Genomic DNA, 14,608 nt, shown 5'->3' with positions numbered 1-14,608 from the left:
TCTGCATGCAGAAGAATGAAACTGGACTCCTACCTCTTATCCTATACAAAAATCAACTCACAATGGATCAAAGACATAAGTGTAAGACCTGAAACTTTACAACTACTGGAAGAAAACATAAGGAAAATGCTTCAAAACATTGGTCTAGGGAAAGATGTTATGAATAAGATTTCAAAAGCACAGGCAATAAAAGCAAAAATAAACAAATGGGATTATTTCAAACTAAAAAGCTTCTGCACAGCAAAGGAAATTAATCAACAGAATGAAAAGACAACTTACAGAATAGGAGAAAATATTTGCAAACTATTCATAGAACAGGAGATTAACATCAAGAATATACAATAATTCAGGTATCTTAACAGCAAAAAAAATCTAATGATCTGATTAAAAAATGGGGAAATGATCTGAACAGACATTTCTTAAAAGAAGACATATGCCCATCGACGATAGACTGGATAGGGAAAATGTGGCACATATACACCATGGAATATTATGCAGCCATCAAAAATGATGAGTTTGGGTCCTTTGTAGGGACATGGATGAACCTGGAAACCATCATTCTCAGCAAACTGACAGAAGAGCAGAAGATCAAACACCGCATGTTCTCACTCATAGGCGGGTGTTGAACAATGAGAACACATGGACACACGGAGGGGAGCACTACACACTGGGGTCAGTTGGGGGGAAATAGGGGAGGGACGGTGAGGGGTGGGAAGCTGGGGAGAGATAGCAAGGGGAGAAATGCCAGATGTAGGTGATGGGGAGGAAGGCAGCAAATCACATTGCCACATGTGTTCCTATGCAACAATTTTGCATGTTCTTCACATGTACCCCAAAACCTAAAATGCAATAAAATAAATAAATGTGGAAAAGAAAAAAAAGAAAGAAGACATACATATGGCCAACAAATATATGAAAAAATGTTCAGCATCACTAATCAAAGAAATGCAAACCAAAACCACAATGAGGTATTGCCTCCCCCCAGTTACAGTGGCTATTATCAAAAATTAAAAAAAAAAATGCTGGTGAGGATGCAGAGAAAGGAGTACTCTTACACACTGTTGATAATATAAACTAGTACAACCGCTATAGAGCTATAGAGAATAGTATGGAAGTCCCTCAATATCTACAAATAGAACTGCCATACAATCCAGCAAACCCACTACTGGGCATTTATACTAAGGAAAAGAAATTATTATATTGAAGATACATCTGCATCCCCATGCTTATTGCAGCACTATTCACAATAGCTAAAATATGGAATCAATCCAGGCACCTCAAAACAGATGAAAGGATAAAGAAAAATTGGTATATAAGGCTGGGTGTGGGCTCATGCTTCTAATCCTAGTACTTTGGGAGGCTGAAGTGGGCAGATCACCTGAGGTTGGGAGTTCAAGACCAGCCTGGCCTTGAACCTGGGGAGGTGGAGGTTGCAGTGAGCTGAGATCATACCACTCTACTCCAGCCTGGGTGACAGAGTGAGAAAAAGAAAGAGAAAGAAAGAAAGAAAGAGAGAGGGAGGGAGGGAGAGAGAGAAGGAAGGAAGAAAGGAAGGAAGGAAGGAAGGAAGGAAGGGAGGGAGGGAGGGAGGGAGGGAGGGAGGCAGGCAGGGAGGGAAGGGAAGGAAGGAAGGGAAGGAAGGAGGGAGGGAGGGAAGGAAGGGAGGAAGGGAAAGAAAGAAGGAAAGAAAGAAGAAGAAAATGTGATATATAGACACAATGGAATACTATTCAGCCATAAAAAGAATGAAATCCTGTAATTTGCAACAACATGGATGGAACTGTAGGACATTAAGTGAGAAGCCAGGAAGAGAATGTTAAACACTGCATGTTCACATTCATATGTGGAAACTAAAATATGTTGATCTCATAGAAATAAAGTGTAGAACAGAAGATACTAGAGGCTGAGAAGAGTAGAGGAAGGGAGACACAGGGAACGATTTGTTAAAGGATATAATCTGACATGTAGGCAGCAGGAATAAGTTCCATCACTTAGGATGACTATAGTTAACAATAACATATTATATAGTTTCAAATAGCCAGAAGGAGAATATTGGACATTCACAACACAATGATAAATATGTAAAATGATGGATGTGCTAATTACCTTGATCTGATCTCTATGCATTATATGTATCAAAACATCATGATATACTCTGTAAATATGTACAATTATTTATATGTCAATTAAAAATAAAGTATTAAATAAAAACGGCCAGTTAGATTAATTTAGAAATATAAATGACAAGTGAGTTTACATATAGATACTTGTCTCAACCCACTTTTCAATGTTTTATGCTTAGGAGAGCATGTATGTGCCTCCAACACATTTTTGCTTAATTTTAGTTCTTTGCAAATTTTAAGCGAAATGTGATCTGTATGTTTCTAATTCATTTATACAACTTGGCTAAAAACATCATTGAAGACATATTTGATGTCCATGGTATTTTAAGGCTTTTAAAAATACCTTCCATGAGGAACTAAATGCCACGTTCATAAAATATCAGAAAGACACAAAACACAAATTCAAACAAGGTGTAAAACTTCCTGGCTTCCAAGTCTATTCATCTTTTCTTAAAATTCATATCCTGTGAGAAGAATTAGAAGACAACCAGAGCCATAAATTCAGTGCCATAAGCAGTCCAGATAAATAAGCCTGGTCTCTTTGAAAGGAAAACTCATCTCCTCAATTTTTTTTCTTTTCTCTTTTTATTTTTTTCGAGACAGAGTTTCGCTCTGTCCCCAGGCTGGAGTGCAGTGGCGAGATCTACGCTCACTGCTTGATTCCCGCCTCCTAGATTCAAGTGATTCTCCTGCCTCAGCCTCACATGTAGCTGAGATTACAAGTGTGCACCACCATGCCAACAAATCTTTGTATTTTTAGTATAGATGGTGTTTTACCATGTTGGACAGGCTGGTCTTGAACTTCTGGCCTCAAGCAATCCACCTGCCTTGGCCTCCCAAAGTGCTGGGATTACAGGCATGAGTCACCGTGCCTGGCCCATCTCCTCAATTAAGAGGTGATCATTAAATGAAGAGTCCATTAATTTAACCACAAATTCATTGTCTTTTCTCTATTAGTAGTGTCTACTGGAAATTCTCATTTCTGCAGTAGTAGTGCTTCTTACACTTTAATGTGCTTATGAAACACCTGGTTTCGGGGGAGTTTTGTTAAACTGTAGATGCTGAATTTCTAACAAGTACCAGGTGATGTTGATGTTTTTGGTCTGTGGACAATATTTCAAGAGGCAAGGATCTGTTGCAGTGTTTCTCAACCACTGCTGATATTTTTGGATTATTTGTTTTGGGGTGGGAGTCTGTCCTGTGTATTGTAGCATTCCTGGGCTCTATCCACTAGAAGTCAGTAGCACCCTCTCCCAAACTGTGACAGTGAAAAATGTCCCTAGACATTATCAAATGGTGGAGACAAAATTACTTCTAGTTTAGAATTGCTCTATTGTTACGTTTAATGGTTGTGTGTTTGTTGCATAATAGAAACACCTTTTTAATGAACTGGCTTTAGTAAGAACAGCATTTGTCAGTCAAATAAACAGCTTTCTTCCCCTCCCCCTGCCAAGACTTATTACAATTTTATTTATGGACACTGTAGATTTTTAAACCAATATTGTTGCCCTCCTTACTATGACCACTAGGGTGCTCAGAAGTAAATTTCAAACCATATTTAGCAATTGTGAAAATTTCCAGGGATAAGTTCCTGAAAAATAACTCAACTACTGAATTCATTTTATTTCTCTATGTTTGTTTTTCCCCCCACATTGAGTAAAAATTCTTTTTTCTTTATTATATATTTTTGTAGGCTGCTTCATGTACTATTTGAAATAGATTATTTTCTATTGAGTAAGGTAAGCAAAACTATTAGAATAGAAACAGCCAGGACAGACACAATGCATTAATTTGCTGATCGTCGTTGATTATTTGCTGTTTGATACATATTAATGAATAAATCCAAGCAAATGGTGAGACAAGCCTCACAACTATTGAACAAGCTGGCTTATTTTCTCCCAACTGTTGTAAACTGATGAATGCAGATGTCTAGAGAAAGGACAGGAAATTAATATGAAAGAAATTTTATTTTTTTACTTTATATTGGAGATATAAAATTAGTAATAAAGTTGTCTGTGGCTGATAGCAAAAAACAAACAAACAAACAAAAAACTTGGCTGAATAACTAACATTTTATATACTTTGCCAGCTCTGGACACTTGGGATTAATTACATTTAGAGCATAAAGGACCTTAAAAGTTATCCAGCCCAGTGTTTTACAAGCTTCTTTAAGCTGTGGAATTCTTGGTTTAAACATCCATCAGGAAGGCTAGTGTGTGAAGCCAGCTAAATCAGGGCTGTTCTGTTTGCAGGGCAGGTAAAGGGAGGATAAAGGGGACGCTGGAGCCCCTTGAGGGAGCAAAGCTTGCAAACTCATGACCCTGTAATATACTCTTGGGATAAGTGTAAGGAAGTAGTGACCAAGGAGATGAAATAACCTGTTCAAGGAATCAGAATTGCCCTACAGCAGAGGTGGAACTGGAACCCGATTTAGACAGGATGCTGGGCATCTGGAGTTACTACCCAGTTCCAAGTTACCTGCATCTCAACTACTGAAGCCAATTATTCTTATTAAAAATTTCCAAACCTTGCAGAAATATTTACATTAATATTTACTCCCTCTTGCTTTTTTCTCCACCTGCATCCCCAATCTGATTCTTTCTCTTTTTATTTTTTTGAGACAGAGTCTGGCTCTGTTGCCCAGGCTGAAGTGCAGTGGCGCGATGTCAGCTCAACCTCTACCTCCTGAGCTCAAGCGATTCTCCTGTCTCAGCCTGAGTAGCTGGGACCAGAGGCACACCACCACTCTGGCTAATTTTTGAATATTTTAGTAGAGATGGGGTTTTGCCATTTTGCCCAGGCTCTTCTTGAACTCCTGAACTCAGGCAATCCACCCACTTTGCCCTCCCAAGTGCTGGGATTAGAGGCGTGAGCCACTGCAAATGGCTCCAATGTGCTTCTTCAGAGAAAAACAGTGATAGTTGTTTGATGTGTGTCCTTCTAGAAGTTTCCCTCCTCTTTTCAAATTTGTACATACATACACTAAATCCTTTTTTTTTTTTTCTTTTTTTTTTTTTTTTTTTTTCTCGGCTTTTGTTGGCTGGCTCAATTTTTTTCTTTTATCATAGCACTTAACACTTTGTAATATCCTACATATTTTATTTATCATTTCTATTATTTATCATGTGTCTTTTTCCACTAGAACAGCCTCCATGAAGGCAAAGATATTTGCCTATTTTGATCACTGATGTTTCCCAAGCCCCTGGAGTGGTGCTGGCATGTAGTAGGCACTCAAAAATGTTGTAAAATGAATGAATGAATGAAGGATGAATAAAATGAAGAAGCAGAACAGAGAACATTTTTAGGGCAGTAAAATTACTCTGTTTGAAACTACAATAATGGGCGCATAAAAGGTACAATACCATAAAAGGTATTGTACATAACCCATAAAAGGTACAATACCAAAGTGAACCGCAGTGTAAACTATGGACTCTGGATGACAATGTGTCACTATGGGTTCATCGATTGCACCAATGTATCACTGTGATGAGGGATGCTGACAGTGGGGGAAGTTGTGTGTGTGGTGGGGACACGGGGTAAATGGGAATTCTCTATATGTCCCACTAAATTTTGCTGTGAACCTAAAACTTCTCTAAAAAATAAAGTGTATTAATTAAAGAAAAAGAAAGAGTGGTCATCTCAAAATTTACACGTCTAAAACCAAGCTCTTGATTTGTATCTCCCCACACATTTTTTCTTCCTCTAGTCTTATCTGTCTCATCCGTCCATTGGATGATTAGGCCCAACCCACCAGCACTGCTGACAGCCTTGCTTTGAAATATATCTGGAGTGAACACTTCTCACCACCTGTAGTCCAATCACCCTGATCTAAGGTCCCACACATAAAGTGTCCTTATGCCTCATGGCTTTGTATTTACTGTTCCATCCTTGCTGCTTCCCCTCATTCATGTCTCCATTGCAAAATCACTTCAGTAGAGAGACCTTCACCAGTCACTCTACCTAAATAGCAATCTCATTCTTTATCCAGCACCACCCCCGCCCCCCCGCCGCCTACTTTTTGTGTTTCATAGCAACCGTCATTACTTAGCATTATTCTTTCTATATATTTTTTGTTCTTGGTCCATATCATCCCATAGAATAAGTTCCAAGAAGGGAGAGACTTGGTTTTGTTTGCTGCCATATCTTCAGTGCCTAACCCACTATAGGGACTCAAATTATTGCTGAATGAATGAATGAATGAATGAATGAATTTCTCACCTGGGGAATAGCAGTTGTTTTCTAAGGAGCCTCTAGCTCTCTCTACAGGCCAATCTCCACATTGCAGGTAGGGAGATATTTTTTCAATCTGATTTTTCTCTCAGGATAGACCCCAGATCGCTGCCTATGTTGAACTATCCTCCTCCTCACTTCACTTCAGTGCTCCCCAGGGGCCAAGCTTCAGTCCCTGGAGGTGATCTTTCTCTCCACAGGACAGATGGTTTTGTTCAGTTCCCACACCTCTACTTGCTCTTCACATTTCTCAAGAGTTTCTTCTTCAGGGAAACTGCTTTGACTCCCAGATCAGGGCAGATTCCACATGCTAGGCTCTGACAGAACCATGTTCCTTTCCTGTAGATAACTCATCTCACTTTGTAACTACGTATTATATAAGTTCCATGAAAGCAGAGGCCATGGCTGTTCTGCAGACAGTTGTGTCCCCTGCCCACAGCAGCGTGGTCAGTACATGCCAGGTTCTCAAGAAGAGTTCGTTGATGAATGAATGAGGGCATAATGAGTATGGCAATCTCTGCTGTTCCCAGACCAGTCTCCAAAGCATATCCAGAGAATGAACCTTTCAGGCATCACTAACAAATGCTTCAAGTTTGAGAGACCAGGGAACTCTAGAGGTGGCTGGCTAAGTTTTGCCCTGCCTGGCCCAGTGCCAGGTGCTTTGAGCACAAATATTAGCTAAGTAGATGACAATGTTCTTGGGCTTTGAGACTTGGAAATCTCATTGGGGAGACACCATCATCTGTCATTGTCCCTAGTCATGTAAGTAAGGGATAACTTCCCAGATTAATATTTCTTCAAACATCTCCATTTACGTGATCATTGTGAAAAGTGGTTTTAACTTACATGTATAAACTAGAGGGCTTTACAGGTGAAACAGAATCATACTCTCAGAATTTCTTTGACAACTTTATGTTTCCTGCATTTGTGGCTTATTTTAATTGCCAATATAATATTTTAAGGCTGTGGGATAATTGATGTGGATATTTTCATCTGAAAAATGATTATTTTCTGTAAAACAAATTATTTTTAAAAGTTTGCTGACTTTTCTTGAGACTGGGTCTCTCTTTGTGACCCAGGCTGAAGTGCAGTGGTGCAGTTATGACTCACTGTGGCCTTGAACTCTTGGGGTCAAGCAATTCTCTCACCTCAGCCTCCCAAGCAGCTGGGACTACAAGTGCATACCACCATGGCTGGCTTATTTTTGTATTTTTTGTAGAGGCATGGTTTCACTGTGCTACTCAGCTGGTCTCAAACTCTTGGGCTCAAGCAACTCACCCACCTCGACTCCCTGTGTTGGGATTATGGGCGTGAAGCACCACACCAGGCCAACTGAATCTTTTTATAAGGAAAAAACAACAACCTGTTTTTTTATAATCTTTCACGAGTCCCTAATGTGAACAGGACAATAATGTAGACACAGGAATTAGCTGTCTTTTACTTAGCTCTTTTTGCCTCACTCCAAGTAGGCTCTGTCAGCTTTGGACTCATCTGCTATAAATATGCGCCTCTCTGAAAATGAACTGTAACACAAATCAGCTCCTACCAAATTATCAAATACTCGGACTCTTGATTTTGCTAACTATGTACGATTTTTTAAAAAATTAAAAATCCTCTATCACCTGAAATTTGATGGTTGTTGTGTAGCAAACAGGAGGAAATAATCTACCCTCCTCCACCCCACGTTTTTCTCTGTCTTATCAAAACCCTTTACGCAACCATATAATCTATTTTCAGTTTCCTGGCTACCAACTCTTCATCACCAACAGAGCTCAAAAATATGGATTTACTCTGTTTATTTTGTTTTTAAATGAAATTTGAAGACATCCAGGGACCACTCTGCTTTCCTACAGGGCATATACTGCCAGTTTCATAATGAAAGTAAATGGAAAAATAACATTCACTTTCCTGAAATTTGGTTTGTGGCAACCTGGATTGGAATGTACTCTTTTGCTGGGGACTGTCAGGGGCTCAGGACCATTTTGTACTGCACTGTTTCCCTTAGAGTAAAGACAGTCCCCAAACAACAATAATGGATGACTGATAATAATCTCTGGGCATAAGCTTCCCTAAAAAACGATAAAAGTACTGACTGTGGATATAAGAGTATATTGCTATATACCCTTCTATCTTAAAAATAATACATTTCAAAAAATGTGATTAAGAATATGAAATATGCCACAGCAAACTACTTCTTTTACACTACCTGCATCTCCTCATTTTTCTTTTAACGTGGTGACTTTTAGGGTGAGATATATTGAAATGTACTCCTGTGCATTTTTGCTCCATTTATGTATTGACTTTTCCCTCTGTTTATTTGTTAGCAAGGTCTGTTTAAATCTATTAGAAACAAAACCAAGGTGGCTATTATGTTAGGGGAACTAGCCATTTCAAGGTTTGAGATGACTGATTTCATTTTCAGTTTGGATCTGCTCTTGGATCTCCATATAAAATGTCCTAAGAGTACATGCGCTCACCAATTTTATTTTGCACTGTTTTCTAGTCGGATGAATATCTCATCTGTAGATAAATATCAGTTAACCGGAGATGCAGATCAACAATATACTCCTTTGACCAACTGTATTGTAAGGAACATTTTCCTTTTTTCTTTCTTTTCTTTTTTTTCTGTTTTTNTTTTTTTTGAGAGTCTCACTCTGTCACCCAGGCTGGAGAATGCAGTGGTGCGATCTCAGCTCACTACAACCTTCGGGGTTCAAGTGATTCTCTTGCTTCAGCCTCTTGTTTTTTTTTTGAGAGTCTCACTCTGTCACCCAGGCTGGAGAATGCAGTGGTGCGATCTCAGCTCACTACAACCTTCGGGGTTCAAGTGATTCTCTTGCTTCAGCCTCTTGAGTAGCTGGGATTGCAGGTGCGTACCACCATGCCCAGCTACTTTTTGTATTTTCAGTAGAGACGGGGTTTTGCCTTGTTGGCCAAGCTGGTCTCAAACTCCTGACCTCAGGTGATCCACCTGCCTTGGCCTCCCAAAGTGCTGTGATTACAGGCATGAGCCACCGCACCTGGCTGGAACATTTTTCTTTAATCATTTCTCTAAAAGTGCAAAGGAAACCAAATATTTTTTATTTTAAAGAAGCACTTTTAAAAATATAATTAATGAGAAATGAACTTATCTTAGGTCCTCTTTTGAAAGTTTGCAACATGTTAAGTCATGGATGTAAGTAGGTAGCATCCTTCCCAGTGATTTGTGGTTAAATGCCCGAGTCTTGCACCTATTCTTAGCTGAGGATGTGTAAGGGCAGTGCTCTGATGTTAACTCATTAAAGCAGTTTGCAGAGAGTCTTTTCAAAAGGATTTGTAAATCTTCATTTCTTCCTGTTATTTGTATATGTTTTATGTGCTGTTGCAGATGACTGGTATTGGGATATGTGTGGCAGGAGAAAGTTAAGATAGAAACCAGTCGCTGTTCTGTCTGCCTCTGTCAACTAAAATTCACTGTTTGGAGACGTGGGAGCAGGTAAGTAAGGTAATCCAAGAAAAGTCCCAAAGCACCAAGAAAAGTTCTCTAGAAAAGCATTCCTTAATAAGTGTCCTAACAGGGGCCCGAGAGACTACCTCAATGAAATGAGTCTCCTGGGAATTTTGTAACGTTTTCCTATTTGCTGTTTTTCTTTCTCAAATTGTGTGAAAAAGATTTAGCATTTTTCTCTGGCTCCAAATTTTACAACTTCAATTCATGGAGAAATTATCCTAAACCTATGATTAAACTAATCCATTAAAAAATAAAAAAGAAAGCTTCCTCAGAAGCATTAGTGGATGGGCGTTATCAATATCCCCAGATGGGACCAATTGAACCAGAAGGATGTGAGCACCCATGGTCACACCAACACTGAGGCTGGACTTGACTACATGCAAATTTTCAATAAAGAAGCTTTATTTGTCATTAACCATAAAAACAACGACCACTAATTGATATTAATGATTAATCTCATTTTAAGCAAAATTAACATGTGTGGATCAATAAAGAAAGGACTACATTACTAGCTTTAAAATTAGCTTTCTTAAGCCAGTCTTGCTGATATGCTTTTCAAATGGGATGTATTTTCACCCAATAAGGAAATATTTCAAAGTAACATTGATAGGTTTTTGTAAGCTTTTATATCATCCTTTATAGAACTTCAGTGATGGGCCAGGTTTTCAAGGATTTAATACAATATCATGTATGTGTTTTTGTGACCTCTAATCAGTTTTGTTCAAATAAATGAAAAACAATGATTCATATTTTTAAAATGTTCTTTGGCAGATGAATTCAGTTCTTCCAGTCTTGTATATAACTATAATCAAGCAGTGATATCAGACCATTGCTTTGCTTATGAATACATAACTCTAAGTTGTTGGTAAACCTGTACAAATACCAGAGACCTACAAAGCTCAAAAGTGAATTACTGATCTGGGAATAACAGGCTGTGCATACCCAAAATGACATTGCTGACCCAACGTCAACAAGACTTGGGGTTTGACATTTTTCCCAGACACGCTGATAGATTCTCACTGATCTGTTTATACTCTATTGCCTGTCCCCAGTGTGATCAATATCATGCAATAATAGATGGCTAACTGGAGTTATGAATGGTATTTGTGACCTTGATTCAACTTATACCGAATTCGGCTATACAGTAACCAGTGAGGTTCCTATTCATTTAACATAGTTTATACTTAAGTATTATTATGCAGAACCACATGAAATTGATATTTTTGTACATCAAAACAGTCTAATGTCAGTTTTTTCATACAGACCAACCTAACATCAAAAGAATTTCTTTCAAAGGTTGTTTTGTCGTGTTCTTATAGACTTTGTAACAGCAGTCCAAAATTTTTCTGAACACTTTGTTGTTACTGCCTGCTGGCTAATTTGTCCGTTTAATTTTTAAATGTTTCAGAAGTGGTTTTTATATTTCTTCTCTGTGCTTCTTGACTAGTATGCATAATTCACCAAGAAAGATCAAATATGTTGCGTTTATACCAACACACATTAAACATAACACAATTAAGCCTAAATCTTTTTTCAATAAGTTTTTAAGGAAAGAAAAGTAATTTTGTCGAGCGATCTTATGATAACAAGCAAAACTGTCAGCCAGATGACTGCTGGCATGTCACTGAATAGTTTATACTACTTCTGAAATAATAACAATGCATCCCCTGCAATCAGCCTGAGCTCTTTCTCAATGGATGTATTAACAGTGAATCATAAAAATTTTCCATCCTTCACACATATCTGTGCAAGGAATTGCTCAGTAAATTCCAAGAGTATGAATTCCAAAATGTCAACCTAAAAAAATACATACTCACTTCTACATCATCCCTGATAAGAACCATCAGTATTGAAAGAAAGTATTCTCTTTTTTTTTTTTTAAGTAAAAATGATGAATTTATTCAATGTTTTTAAAAAAAAAAAAAAAACAAAGTTAACTAGTTAATTGTCAAACTATATATATTTTTGCCGAACTGTAGGCTAAGGTATGTATTCTGAGCACATTTAAGGTAGGCTAGGCTAAGCTGTAATATTTGTAGGTTAAGTGTATTAAATGCATTTTCGACGTCAGATATTTTCAAAGTTGAAAGTTGCCTTAGATTCCACTATGGCTCAGTAAGACACTGTTACTGATCTTGTCATTGGTTAAAATTTTACTGAGTTTTTATTGGTGCCACCCTAATTCATGTACCTGAGGGAGGTCCTGGCCTCTGACATCCTGTTTAAAATTTTTTATTTCTTTTACTTTGCCCATTGTTTTCTGACTAGCTCAGCCTCTCACTGGCTCCTATTTCTTAAGTCACCTCCTGACTATGGTTGTGCCATTTTCTTTGTGTACAGATGGTCCTGACATACGATTCCCATTTTTGGACTTTACAATGGTGTGAAAGTGATACTCATTCAGTAGAAACCATACTTCATGTGAGTGCCTATACATCCATTCTATTTTTCATTTTCAGTAAAGCATTCAATAAGATATTCAATAGTTTAATATAAAATAGGCTTTGTGTTAGATAATTTTGCCTAATTTTAGGCTAGTGTAATTGTTCTGAACCTGTTTAAGGTAAGCTAGGCTAAGCTGTAATGTTTGGTAAACTAGGTGCATTTTCACCTTATAATGGGTTTTGGGGGACATGGTCTCATCCTAAGTTGAGCATCATCATCTATACTGTAATCTCTAAGAGGTCAGGAATTGTATCTGTGTGGTTTATAGGGGAATCTTGAGTACTTTTAACACACTGCCTGGCACACAGTAGCTGAATGGAAGCTGACATTCAATGTCGTGCATGGCTTTCTTGTATGATTATGTGGTTGGGAAATGTCTATGGCAGAACTCCTACCGCAGAGCCTGCTTTAGGGTCACCAAACTCTGCAGGATTTTCCTGAAATCTGGGGACAGGGGACCAGAAATAATATATCCTGAGGTTTGTAAAAATCAGAGAGTCAGTGGACTTATGTGCACCCAAAGTAGATTCAAATGGGAATCAATAAGATGATCAACCTTTTCTTGTGGCAGGGGGACCTCAAATAATGTAAAGTGTTTTAAAAAAATGACCTATTTTGCAAAAGACCCAGAAAAGAGTATGCTAATTTATATGATTTGGGCTTTTTGTTTATCTGCAGTGTCTCCTGAAGTTTCTTAGGTTTGGGAAGTACACAACACTTACCTTCAATGGTACACTGATCAGGGACTGGAATCTTCTTTCCAATCTCCATGGCATATGCTTTCACTTTGCTGAGGTTCTTTTTTAGGTGCAAGTACAGCTTATCTTGGTATTCTACAGGACTTGCAGTTGCCTCTGGAGTTTCTTCCTGGAAGTTATCTTTAGCAGTTTCTGGCAAATTCTCTGAGTCTACATGTATAATATTTGGGTATGAAACTGAAGAATCTCCCAGCTGTAATCTGCCAGTGTCTGTCTTAAAGATCAGCTTGTCACTTCCTTGGCTAAGTGGGTCTATTTCTGAAAGAGAGATGCTGGCTGGTATATCTCCCCTGTTTGCATCTTCACCATCATCTGAACTCACACCCTTTGTGAGCATAGTGTGCAAAGCCAAACTTTTTGACCTAGAGTACAAACAAAGGGAAAGTTAAAGAAGTTGCATTACCATTCACTGACAAGGAAAATAAATAATAATAACATTGGGACAAAAAGTTACTTCCTCTGGAATGTGAAATTGTTAACAGGCTTGATAAATGTAGACAACCAACAAATGACATAATAAACCAAACCTTTGAAAATCTAGGTCACCCCCAAAAACAAAGGTTTAGAAATCAATTTCATGGCAAAACTGGCTGCAAAATGGTAGACTTACATATTTTTCATCTTGATCTACTTTTGCTTTTGATTTTTCATCAGAAATCAGGAGACAGTATTTTCCATATGGCATACTTGTATTTTAAAATTGCTTTAAAAATTAAGCAATAGGTTTGTTTTCCTTTTGTACTACCAATTTAAAATAGTGAGCTTCTTTGGATAATGAGAGCATTGTGGATAATATTTCATTCATGTAAGGACAGCACTTTGGGTGGCTATAGGTAGAAGATACATAAAAAACACCCATAACAGAGTGATAACAAAACTAATAGCTAACATGAAGTACATGCTATAAAAAACAAGCCAAATCGAAGTTATACCTGTTAAATCTAATGTTTTTTCTTTCTTCTTTAGAAACTTGGCCCAAACTGTATCTTCTGATAGAGCTAGGGACATTGCTCTCTGAATGTATCTTGTTTTCAAAAGCCTGGATTTTAACTTGGAGTTTTTCATGGTCTTCATTTTCAGCTACCATGAGCTTGGTTTCTTCTAGTTTCTCAGGGAATTCAATTTCAGTGCTGATTTTTCTCCTAAAGGAATAGAAATCATTGCATTAGATTGTGGTCTTATATACCCTTCAGAACAGTGATATTCTTTGTTTAACTGCCTCTCACTCACAAACGAAAACTTTACCTAATCATTTTTTTCGCTGGTCATTTAACAAATATTTACTGAATATCTACTATAGGCATAGGTCTTTGAAATTGCTTCTATAGCTTGTTCTGCCCGAAGTTTAGAAACAGTGGTGTTTATGTGAACTTTGAATTAGAAATGCTTTTTTAAGGGTTCAAAGAATAAATATCAGTTTTTATGCTCATGCACTATATTCTTATCTAGAAACTCTTCAAATGTATGGCTTTCACATGAAATGTGTGCCAGATATTTTCCTTCCTTGCTTTCCTCCCTCCCTCCCTCCCTCCCTCCTTTCCTTCCCTTCCCTTCCCTTCCCC

At 37.9% G+C, this 14,608-nt stretch overlaps 1 protein-coding gene across 4 annotated transcripts in view; it reads right to left on the bottom strand.

Moving 5' to 3' along the window:
* The window catches only part of VEPH1 (ventricular zone expressed PH domain containing 1), a 223,796-nt gene that overhangs the window by 82,655 nt on the left and 126,533 nt on the right, over positions 1–14,608 (bottom strand). For all 4 annotated transcript variants that reach the window (XM_017500789.2, XM_037728584.1, XM_017500785.2 and 1 more), the window contains 2 exons: positions 13,979–14,188; positions 13,011–13,408 (listed from right to left, as the gene is read on the bottom strand). In XM_017500789.2, the coding sequence (XP_017356278.1) occupies positions 13,011–13,408; positions 13,979–14,188 (608 nt within the window). The remainder of the gene's footprint in view (positions 1–13,010; positions 13,409–13,978; positions 14,189–14,608) is intronic.

The sequence above is a fragment of the Cebus imitator genome, unplaced genomic scaffold (assembly GCF_001604975.1).
Source record: "Cebus imitator isolate Cc_AM_T3 unplaced genomic scaffold, Cebus_imitator-1.0 Scaffold270, whole genome shotgun sequence".
In the NCBI taxonomy this organism is placed as follows: domain Eukaryota; kingdom Metazoa; phylum Chordata; class Mammalia; order Primates; family Cebidae; genus Cebus; species Cebus imitator.
Note: the sequence above shows the minus strand (reverse complement) of the source record. Positions and strands in the feature narration are given on the sequence as shown.